Raw genomic sequence first — 11762 nt, 5'->3', positions numbered from 1 at the left:
TGGAGATACACACGCACACACACACACACATATACAAATGCATTATCTTTGCATGCATGAAAATGTTTCCCTACATAAATTTACTCATTTGGGACATTACTGTTAGTAGCTGCTTTATGTCCTGACCGCCGCTTAATTACCGCCAGGCTGTTTTTTGTTTGCTTTGTTCTCACAATTTGCTTTTCAAATTTTCATAAGCCACCAGCAAATGTCAGCTTAGATACAGTATTGAGCATAAAATAAGCAAAGTTCATCATCATTATCATTGTTTCCTTGTGGGGCATGGGGACCAACAACACCTACGCGCCTTATCGTCCGATTACTGGATAAGGCCTTCTCCTTCTTCTTAATTGGCGCAATAACCGGTTACGTGATTTTGGCCGAGTTTAACAAAGCGCGCAGTCGTTTCTTTATCGTGCTAACCAAGTGACGCCAACACCTTCTCCCTCTGACCTTTTCAACGCAGAAGAGATATTTCTCTTCTTTTGCTAGCACCAGCTGACACCGCATCGAATACTTTCAGAGCCGGAGTGTTTGCTTCCATTCGGACGACGTTCGGCTGGGCCAACGTAGCCGCTGGATCTTTATTCGTTGCGCCATGTCTATGGCGTCGTAAAGCTCATACAGCTCATCGTTCCTGTAAGGTCTTCACCTACTTCCAGCTTATCCCGAGTTGAGTCGTCTTGCAATCCACAGCTCTTTTTCAGATTTCCCTCGGCCTACCACGCGCTCTTTCTCTTGCTATGAGTGGCTTGCATTCCATTGCCTGCTTTGCTATGTTACCGTCTTCTTTACGTGAAGTGTGGCCAATCCATTTCGATTGCTGTCTACTAATCCAAATGTCTTGTGGCTCCAAGTTTGCTTTTTCGAGCAATTCTTTATTAGGCATTATTTTGGCCACAAAATTCGGAATATGATCCTTAAAGAGCGGTTGACAAAAACTTGTAAGCGACTGGTTATATCGGCGGTGATTTTCCAGGTGCGGCTACTGTGCAACTGTACCGACAGCACATTCGACTTGAAGAGCCTAACTTTTAACCTGGAACTTAGTTTGTTGTTTCGCCATCTCGAGTGCTCCTCTGACCTTTTCGAATCGCGAGTGTATGTCTACATCCGTGGCACCGCCCACGGCAACTCTGCTGTCGCGGTAAGTAAATTCCTTCACTGTGTCGCTAGCATTACCATCAATCTCCACACACCCGCCCATCTTATTTGCCAGGCTCATCCCCTTGGTCTTGCCATTTCCTTAAGTTCGGTTAGGCGATGTACCAGGAGGCATATGTCGTAAGCATAATCGATGAGTTGTAGCGTGCTAGTCATGGTCCTTTTAAGACCACAATTGGGAAGAGGGAGTAAGGCTGCTTCGAAGACGTCTCCTATTACTAAGAGGAATAATACGGGCGATAGAATACATTCCTGGCGAACTCTGCTTCGAACTTCGAATCCGATAGCTTAACTTTGTGCAGCACACGGCATCTAGCGTCATCATAAGTTGTTATAATTATTGAAATTTTCGGAACTCTTCGACGGTTTCTGTGCACTCTTTGTGGCTCATCTGAATACATCTCACATAGACCACAAGGGTCCGTAGTGTTAGCAGTGTTTTTGGAGTCGTGTTAACTAAATCTGCTTAGAGAAGGGCGGTGGCAAAGGAGGTATTCTAATCTATCACTTTCTTTTTCGCATAAGTTATATGCATCGTTCTGGACTAATCCCATTTTAGCTGCGTGATATGGAGTGAGGTCATGTCGTCCGCTCCAGCACTGAAAGTGAGCAACCTTTGCCTCAGAAAAAGTTCCTAAATCTGCTGAGATTTATTGAATTAAGTTAATGGGTTATAAAACTGCATACTTCAAATATTTCTAGAAATTCAGATTTGAAAACTCAGTTTCAAATTGTGATAAAAATTTGCTTAACACAAGATGCTTTTTTTGGCATGCAAACCTTACTATTTCACTCTTTGCAGTTTTCCCCAAATACTGAGGTTTAACTTACTTTCTTTCTGAAAATTAAGACATCTACAAACTAGAAAATACTGTTTCATAAATGAACATTTTTTGAGGAAAAAATTATTAATTTTTAACTAGGTTAGGTTAGGTTGTGATGGTTGCCCAGAGAGTAGGGCCCACTTGGACGAAATAGTTTGGTTCGTCCTTTGTGGTACCATTGAGGGACAAAAAAGGGGGAGGAAGGAAAGGGATGGGGAGTGGTGAGTGTTTGTAGACTACGAACGGTGACTAGTCTGCGGTTGTGTTAACCTCATTATGCTGCTGATGTAGTTCATCAGATTTTTGTTATCAACACCTGCAGGCGCAGAAAAGAAGTGAGAACCAAGATACTTGAATCTTAGTCCCGCGAAGGCTGGGAAGCTAAGGAGCAGGTGCTGAGATGATTCCACCTCATCCTCCACACAGCTGACGCAAAAAGAACTCGAAGTAATTCCGAGTCTCACGGCATGTGTACCTCGCGGACAGTGCCCCGTGATGATGCCCACGAAATTTGAGAGCTGAGATTTTGTCATCCTCAGAATATCCCTCAAACGGCTCCAATTTAAACGTAGCCAGAAGGACACGACTTCATACGTTCGTGTACTTGCCTAGCGTTCGCTGAGTTGGTGCATAGCCCATCCTTCCAGGAGTAGAGCGCAGATTGTCAAGGGGATCCTGATCCTCTCCTTTCGCGGGCACATTTCCTCATAGGTCCCCTGTCTGGCCAGCTCGTCGGCTTCGCAGTTTCCTGCAATGTCACTGTGACCAGGTACCCAAATTATCTTTATGTCGAAGAATTCTGATGCAATCGAGAGTGAGACCAGGCATTCCCTGACCAGCTTCGAATGCACCATAATAGAGCCTAGGGCCCTAATGGCCGCTTGGCTATCGGAGTAAATATTTACCTTCTTAACAGTTATTACGCAAGTAAGTAGCCAGTCAGCTGCTTCTTTAATTGCGGCCACCTATGCTTGGAACACACTGCAGTGATCCGGTAGCCTGAATTTGAGTTTGATGTGGAGCTCTTTGCAGAATACTCCTCCTCCAACCCTACCGTCCAGCTTTCAGCCATCCGTGAACAGGTTAACGAGGCCCTGTCCCCAGGTGTTGCCCCCGGTCCACTCCTCCCTTGGTGGAATATGGGTGAAGAAAGTTCCGCTTGGACTTAGCGAGTGCCCATATGTGACGTTGAGCTTATAGCCCAAGCCCCTCAGTCTGATTGCGGTACGAGCAGCGGCAATTCTGCCTGCGATGTCTATAGATACCACATTTAACATTACATTAAGCGCCAGAGTAGGAGTAGTTCGAAGCGCCCCACTGATTCCAATGAGTGCAGACCTCTGGATTCTCTCTAGCTTTTTAACTGATGTCGTCCTCTCCAGTGAGTTCCACCAGACAGTGACTCCATATAACAAAATTGGCTTTATTATGGTATTGTAGAGCCAGAATACAACTCTGGGCGAGAGGCCCCACTTTTTGCCAATTGCGCCTTTGCACCCATACAAGGCGATTGTTGCCTTCCTTACTCTCTCCTCAATGTTGGGCTTCCACGTCAGCTTACTGTCAAGGATTAGACCTAGGTACTTCACCTTGTCAGAAAGCACCAGCGGAGCGCCCCCCATCGAGGGGAGTTGAGCTCTGGGTATTTTATATTTCCTCGTGAAAAGGACGAGCTCCGTCTTAAGAGGATTCACCGACAAGCCGCAGTCTGCTGCCCATCGAACAACTACGTTCAGATATCCCTGCATTAAATCGTACAGGGTATCTATAAACTTTCCTCTAACAATTAATGCCACATCATCCGCGTAGGCAATCACCCTATAGCCCCTCCTCACCAGCTCCTCCAACAAGTCATTGATAACAATGATCCAGAGGAATGGTGAGAGAACCCTGCCTTGCGGCGTTCCTCTGCTCACCTGCCGGCGGAGAGAGACGCCGCCCCACTCTGCCACGACCGTTCTGTCGATAAACATTCTGTAGATAAACCTGGAAATGTCGGCTCCGACCCCCAGCCTACCCTGAGCTTTAGTGATTGCCTCCGGGAGAACGTTATTAAAAGTACCCTCAATGCCGAGGAAGGCGCCAACTGCGAGTTATTTCTGATATAGAGATTCCTCAATATCTTTAACAATTGTGTGCACAGCAGATTCCACTGATCTGCCTTTACAGTAAGCATGTTGGGTATGCGACAAACGCCCCCGAGGAATTTTGCTTCTTATGTGTAGGCCAATCAACCTCTCAAGGGTTTTCAGCAAGAAAGATGAGAGACTGATTGGCCTAAAATCCTTAGGGGAGACATGTGAGCTCTTGCCAACCTTGGGTATGAACACAACCCTCACAGCCCTCCAAGATCCCGGTATATAGCCCCTGGCTATGCAGCTCGCATAGATAGGGTTCAGCCAGCGGCATGACACCACTGCACAGATTTCTGCAGTTCCACAGATTTCTGCAGTTGGGCAGGTATGATGCCATCAGGACCAGCTGACTTGAAGGGCACCAAGGAGCCAATGGCCCAGGCCAAGCGGTGCTCATCCAGCAGCCAGCCCGGGTTCTGAAGACAGATTGGTGTACTTCCCAAGCAGGTGCTGCTAGATACCGGATTCGTTGGAAAATGAGCGTCGAGAAGCATTTTTATTGATTCCCTGCCGCTTATCGGACAACGTCCCGATTCATCCCTCAGGTATCCCAAGGGAGCCGAGCTCCTCGTGAGTATTCGTCTGAATCTTGAAGACTCATGACAGCCCTCCACGCTTCCACAGAAGATAGAAGAACTAAGAAAATATATTTTCTGCGAATTTGTCCATACGTTTTAGCGTTTGTTTTCGATATAAAAAATGTATAAATGTTCTAGCAAATGCCAGGGGAAAATGTTGCTTAGTTTTTACACAATACTGCACATATATACATGCCGTGGATGCTTTGGTGTTTTCAGTTATGTTCATTAATTTTATTGCCGTTGCATGTTGTTGCTCTACTACAGGTCGTTTCCGGTTTGTCAATGTTTGCCTTGCTTGTGGTTTTATTGTTGTGAACTCCCGATCGCGTTGCATTTTTTAGTTTGACAATTAAACAAACAAAGATGAAAATCAGCTTTATAACGGTTTCTAGTACATATCTAAATATGTATGGCGCATTAGTAGTCCAAAGTGGTATAGATATATTGGGAATTATATTAAGGGTTTGTCCTTTTTTGTAATTTTATGTCCCTATTAACTCTATTATTAATTTTCATATTTGTCAAATATCGTTTCTTTATATTAAAAGGCCCGTTAAGCAAGGAAAAATACTATTGTATTTTTCATATTCTGGCGAGAATATTTGACAAAGAATAGTCGCTCGTCGTTTAGGATGCAATTAGCCAATCTTAAACCACTCTTCAAAAAACTGGAGCTAGCGCAAATTGCCATTTTTTTGATATTATTGTGTCCTTCCTGTAAAACGATATCCATTAAATTTGTTCATCAATGCCGTGTTTGAGGTTGGCTTTTGTGGTGGGCAATTGAAATAGTTTGCATGTGAAGCTTTTTTCACGACAGAAATACACTCGAAAGTTTGCCTGCGAAAAAAAAAGTTTCTATAATTTCGTCCCCTTAGTATAACAATAGCCTATGTGCTCATAGGCTATTATTTTTTTATTGAATTTTTGGATTCTCCATCGTCGATTTTATATGTGGTCAAAATTTTGTCAAATTCTAGTTCCACAAAGTGGGTCAAAACGTCAGTCAAAAAATAATAAATATGTACAGACATAACGAGATTTGAGTGAGAGCTACTTTCGACAAAAAGTTTCAAATTCATTTTCTCAAAACATCAAAAAATGTATAGGCTATTTCAATACTAAGGGGACGATTTGATGTTTCAAGTCTCTAGTCGGCAACGGGCCTACCGGATGGTAGTAACGGACAACCTACTCAAAGTCTATGTCCACTCATAAATTTTTAATTTCATATGCCAGCGCTACTAAAGCTAGAGTTAAAGTTCATACCGCAAAAAAGTACTGCTGCAACATTTTGACGAAGAGATTAGAATCAAAAATAGTTTTGATTAGTATTGCCTTAATAGATTTTCTCTCTCTCTCTTTTCGCTATGCGATCGTTCCTCTTACAATAGGTCTAGGTAGGTGAAATGGTTGAAGTGCCGGTCTGGCACTGCTCAAGTAGCACTAAATCGCCGTTTGGATGCCATAGGTCAATCAGTCTAAATCTCACCAACTGTGTTACTCCTACTAGTTGTAGAAAAATGCTGGGAATAAAAAAAGGCTATTTCTTTTGCCAGATGTTAATCTTAATGTTCCATCTCATGTAAAGAGTGGACAGATTGGAGGCACATTTTTCAATTGGATTTTTTTGACAGATCACGCACAACTTCTGTCAAACTAAGTACATATTTTTTTCAGTATTCATTGACATTTCAGCATGGAAACACTTACGCCTCAACAACAATTACAAATCGTACAATTCTAATACGAAAATCGACACTCAGTGAAAAGTACTCGTCGCGCGCTCAGCCTAACTTGTGGTGTACATAGCCGTCCCACCGAACGCACTATTCGGCAAACCATCGGTGAAATTGAGAATAATTTTTCTTTATTGGATGATACTTGAGCGATTAGACCATGCATAGCCCGAAGTGAAGAGAACATTGTGGCTATTAATCGGAGTTTTTCCGAAGAGCCGGAATCGATTCCGCGCCGATTTCAACAACTTGACCTATCTTATGACACTAGTTGGGCGATTTTATGCAAAAATCTTGGTTTCCGAGCATATAAAATACAATAGTCTAAGATTAGAAGGCGGCCGATCTTCAAAAGCGTCATAATTTCAGTCGTTGGACTCTTGCCGAAGGCCCGGGACAGAAATTTTGTTCAGCAATGGTACCCATTTTTGGCTTAATGGCTTCGTCAATAAGCAAAATTGCCGTATTTGGACTGAAGAACAACCCGAAGCCATTCAAGAACAGCCGTTTGATGCGGTATATGCGCTGAAGGAATCATCGGCCCATATTTCTTCAAAGACGAGGCTGGTGCCAATGTAACAGTGAACGGTAAGCGCTATCGCGCTATGAGAAACTACTTTTTGATGCCGGATGAATGAATCTCCGCGATCCCCAAAACAGTTGGTAGTTGGTTCCAACAAAACGGCGCTACTGGCCATACAGCCCGTGAAACAATGGACTTACAGCTTTGTCGTTTTGGTGAGTAATTTATATCTCCTCTCGGTCCAATGAGTTGGCCATCAAAATCCAATGATATCACAGCTTTGGGCTTTCATTAGTGCGGGTATATAAAGTCTAAATGCTTTGTGGATGAACCAGCTTCGATTGAGGCATTGGAAGCCAACATTCAGCCAACTAAAGTTATTCACGAGATACCGACCGAAGTCCTCCAGCGAGTCACGAGTCATTCAAAATTGGTGTTTACGGATGGCCGAATTACGGCGTAGTTGCGGCCGACAGTCGAAAGGGATTATCTTTAAAAAATAAATATCATGAATGGTTCTACACAAAAATAATACAGATTGGATTTTCAATTTCAATTTGAATTTCCGTTCTTTTATTTCAATTTAAAATCCGATGCCTCTAAATTGATTACCCTTTATAATAATTTAATGTTTGCCTTGAACTCGCAAGCTGCACTTTGTTCCCACCTTTTGTCAGTTTGCCCACTATAAAATATTTTAAATACCAGTTTGCAGGTGCCACACGGAATATCAGTGCGCTCTTTTCTATGAAGCTTCTGCTTGGTAGTACCTAGTCTTGCAAGCTTATCTGCCATACAGTTCCCCTTCAATGCCTTTATAACTCTGGACTAAGGTAGGCTGATAGTCCAGCATAGGTTGGGAGTTGGAAGTGGCAAAGCCCAGAACTCTAATTGTCGCCCGTCGGTCGTCAAATACGAAGATGTCTCTTTCTATGACTAAACAAACCGACAACTACCGGACCGGACTGTGTTTAGACAGACAATTAACGAAATTCATCGGGAGATACTCACCACCTTCTTAAGCTCCTTACCCCCGAATGCCGTAATCGGAGTCCAACCAACACCCACAACAAATGAAGAGCTCCAGCTACCCCGAGAGACTTGCGTTACCTTGGAACTATTACGTTCTAGATATTCCAGCAGGATAAACTCCTATCTACCCAGAATTGACCTCGACATACCCAATAAATGTCCAGCATGTGAAGGCACCGTGGCCGAATGAGTTCGTGCGTGACTACCATTCGGAATTCAGAGAAAGAACGTCGGTTTGAATCTCGGTGAAAGATCCAAATTAAGAAAAAGTTTTTTCTAATAGCGGTCGCCCCTCGGCATGCAATGGCAAACTTCCGAGTGTATTTCTGCCGTGAAACAGCTCCTCATAAAAAATATCCGCCGTTCGGAGTCGGCTTGAAACTGTAGGTCCCTTTATTTGTGGAACAACATCAAGACGCACACCACAAATAGGAGCCAAATACCCAAAGAGGGTGTACGTGTCAATTATATATTTATATAGATGGGAAGGCACCCCGCCTGACACTAACCGCCTTTTCACATGACCCATAAAACCCACTTATTTAATAACCCTCTCCATCTGAACCCAACCTGTCGCAACTGCAGGTTTTCTGGGCCCACCGTTAGATGAGCTGGACGAAGACTTCCGGTAATCTACATACATTGCACTGACAGGGCTTAGTATGCAACAACAACAATGTCCTTTCTATAGTTACTCGGACGCGGCCACAGCTGTCTCATAATCGAAAAGAGAAACCTTGGTGTCAACTTCGCGAGAAGATGCCAACCGGTACACTGCCGCCAAGGCTAGAGCCAACCAAATGCAAGCACATCGATTGCTACACTTCCAGGAGGAGTGTAATTTTTATGCTTCTAATCTCTCCTGCGTGTGATTTATAAGTGAAAATTCCTCTCAAGAATGGCGCTCAAGTACCATTGATCCGTGTATTGCTTTCCGATATCTCTTCCACATCTAAACATAAACAATTTTTATTTTAAAAATATGTTTTATTTGCGATTTCCTCAGTACAAATATTTTATTAAATAATTTTAACTATAACTTAACCAAAACCAATTTCATTATTTTTTCAAAAACTTAATCGACTGTCTTCCGAAAAACTTAAAGTGTTAGTTTATTTTGCTTTTTTTACTCTTTACAACACTAGCATTAACTAATAGAAAAATAAATAAATATGTACAATCCCTTACTAGATACAAAAATAAATTAGAAAAAAATTCCATTCGTCGTATAACTAATTGGTGCCATTTTCGAAAAATGTAAGCGTCATCAACAATTTTCGCAAGAATGCGAAACTAAAAAAAAGAAGAAAATTCTGAGATGCCAATCCCCCCACTCTCCTCAGCTTCGAGTGAGGCTCGCCTCTAAAGCAACGCCACGCCACCGTCTGATTTCGGTGTATGCGCCTCCCACCAGTCCATCACCTCGATAATATTTTCGTCGGGCAAACCGCCGAGTGCAACGTTTGCTGTCGCCGCTGTTGTTGCCGCATCGAGCAGAGCGTCATTGTACAACTTCTTCAAAAGGTTGTTCGTATTTTCATAGAACAAATTGCCCTGCTCCGTGCCATAAAATGGTGGCAAGCCGGGGGTAGTTGGGGTACTCGACACATTCGTGGTAGGTGTGGCTCTTGAGTTGCAACGTTCCAACGGCGGTGACATGGCGGACAACGGCGCGTGGCTGAGCATTAAACGTTCCTGCAATTGTTGTTGGAATACCAATGCGCCCGTGGACAAATTCGTAGGCGATGAAGGCGTTGCATTGGAGGGGACAAAGTCCGTTAATGTATCATTGAACTCCGGCTTAATCGCGTGCCGTGTCTGCAGCGACAACGTTGTAGGGGTTGCCAATGTCGCCACATATCGCTGGTGATCGTTTGCGCCGTCTGCATTGCCATCAACTTCATCAGCGGCCTCACTCGTTGTGGCACACGTCTGTGATAAAAGTCTATCATTATCGGCAGGTGATAAGTTGGTCGACGCTTGCGTTGGTGTTTGTGGCTGGCATAGTTGTCGCGTTTGCTGACGTTGTTGTTGCTGTTGTTGGCGATGTAATGTTTCCTGCATCGTTGGGGATGATTGCACAGGCGATCGCGTTAATGCGCCGGCAACCGCTACATTTACACACTCATCGACTGTTTCCCCATTTGCCAGCACGGCAGCAGGGTGCCGTTGTAATGTGGCCGCCGTCGTGGCAGGTGCACCATTAATTGATGAAGTAGATGACGGCGAAATATGTGCAGATGATGTTGTTGCTACAGGACTTAGGCAATTAGTGTCGATTAAAGCCTGAAAGGACTCATCATCGAGACTCGAGTTAGGCGGCGATTGCGGTGCATTGCCCATGAAGAGTGCATCTGGGGTGAGCAGCTGATAAGTGTTGGTGCCCGGTATGCGCACATACTGCATGCCATTGATGGTCGTTAGCAACGGCAGCAAGTCCAATTCGTAGGTGTTTGCATCAGCAGACCGGTCGATGGCCGGTTGTGAGATCAGCTGATTGCCAATGTCGCTGCTATTCAAATACTCATCCACATCGTAGTTGCTTAGCGTGTCGTCGAAGTTGGTGTCGTCGAGTGGCGGCGAAAGTGCATCAAATTCATCTTTGACGAAACTGAAACTATCATCACTCGATGAACCGCCATGCATGCCGGCGAGACCACGATCACTGCCGATGGGAAAATTGAAACCCAACAAACGTTCCAGGCTGCGTATGTACTCGACGGCCATGCGCAGCGTTTCCACCTTGCTGAGTTTCTTTACAGTGCTGCGGCCATTGCCGTGCGCCTCGAAAGCTTCGGCCACCTCCTCGGGTATGCGCTCACGCAGCGCTGCAAAACCGTTATTCACTTGCTTGACGCGATTACGCTCGCGCGCATTTCGACGTGCCACCGCCTGTTGGAGCGGCAGGCCCTTGCGGCCGGGTGTGCCAGCGGGTTTTTTCGCGCCCGGCGTATTTGACTTCGCTTGACGATTAACACTTGCCGCTGGTGATTTATTAGCTGTAGTTTTGGTTGGTTTTTCGCGTGTATTCCCATCTCGATTTGCAAGCTTCTGTCGCTTGTTGGACACCTTCAGCTTGGCGACTTTACTTTCGCCTTCAGCCTTCTCGGCTGGCTTTAACACATTAATCATCTCATTGGCGTTGCGTTTGCGGCCAGCGTTTGCGGCACTAAGTGTGCCCGCATTATTCACACTACCGTACATGCCGAAATCCTTGATCTTGCGCACGATCGTATTCACATTACTGTTACTGCTGATATTCAACACATTGCCGCTATTCTCACTCAAAACATTTTGCATTGTAATGCGACTGAAAGCCTTGCCAAGGCTGATGGTGGTACGTCCATTGCCAGTGGCACCGCAATTATCGGGTGAATTCTCATCGCCAGTGGGCGGACTGGCGCAAAGATTGTTGTTGTTGTTGCTGCTGCTGCTGGTGTTACTGGTGCTGCTGTTGTTGGCGCTCATCTTCAGGCCTTGCGGCAGGTTGTAGCTGAGTATGCTCAGTGCCATAAGTGAGCTGAGTGGGCGCCGTCGAAAAGAGGTGCCGCTAATGAGCGCGCGTGCCCACTTTTGTTGTCACACACTTGAAAGTTGCACAGTGTTGGGTCACTCAGCGTGCGTAAACTTGATTTTTATAACTCGTTAAATTTTATTATCTTTAATTGTGAATTAGTTTTCGTTTATTTTCCCGCCACAACCGGCACGTACGCTAGCCCGTTTACGAATACCCGGTTGTGGTATAAAAATTTTTACAAAATACA

The 11762-nt window shown here is 44.6% G+C and overlaps 1 protein-coding gene across 1 annotated transcript; it reads right to left on the bottom strand.

Moving 5' to 3' along the window:
* Nucleotides 1-9360: 9360 nt before the first annotated feature.
* On the bottom strand, nt 9361-11511 carry LOC128856287 (achaete-scute complex protein T8). The gene has a single exon (XM_054091584.1). It carries the CDS (start codon nt 11509-11511, stop codon nt 9361-9363), a length of 2151 nt encoding a protein of 716 aa, XP_053947559.1.
* Between the last annotated feature and the right edge of the window lie 251 nt (nt 11512-11762).

This window comes from Anastrepha ludens, chromosome 3 (genome assembly GCF_028408465.1).
Source record: "Anastrepha ludens isolate Willacy chromosome 3, idAnaLude1.1, whole genome shotgun sequence".
Lineage (NCBI taxonomy): Eukaryota > Metazoa > Arthropoda > Insecta > Diptera > Tephritidae > Anastrepha > Anastrepha ludens.
This window is presented reverse-complemented; position numbering and strand designations above follow the sequence as displayed.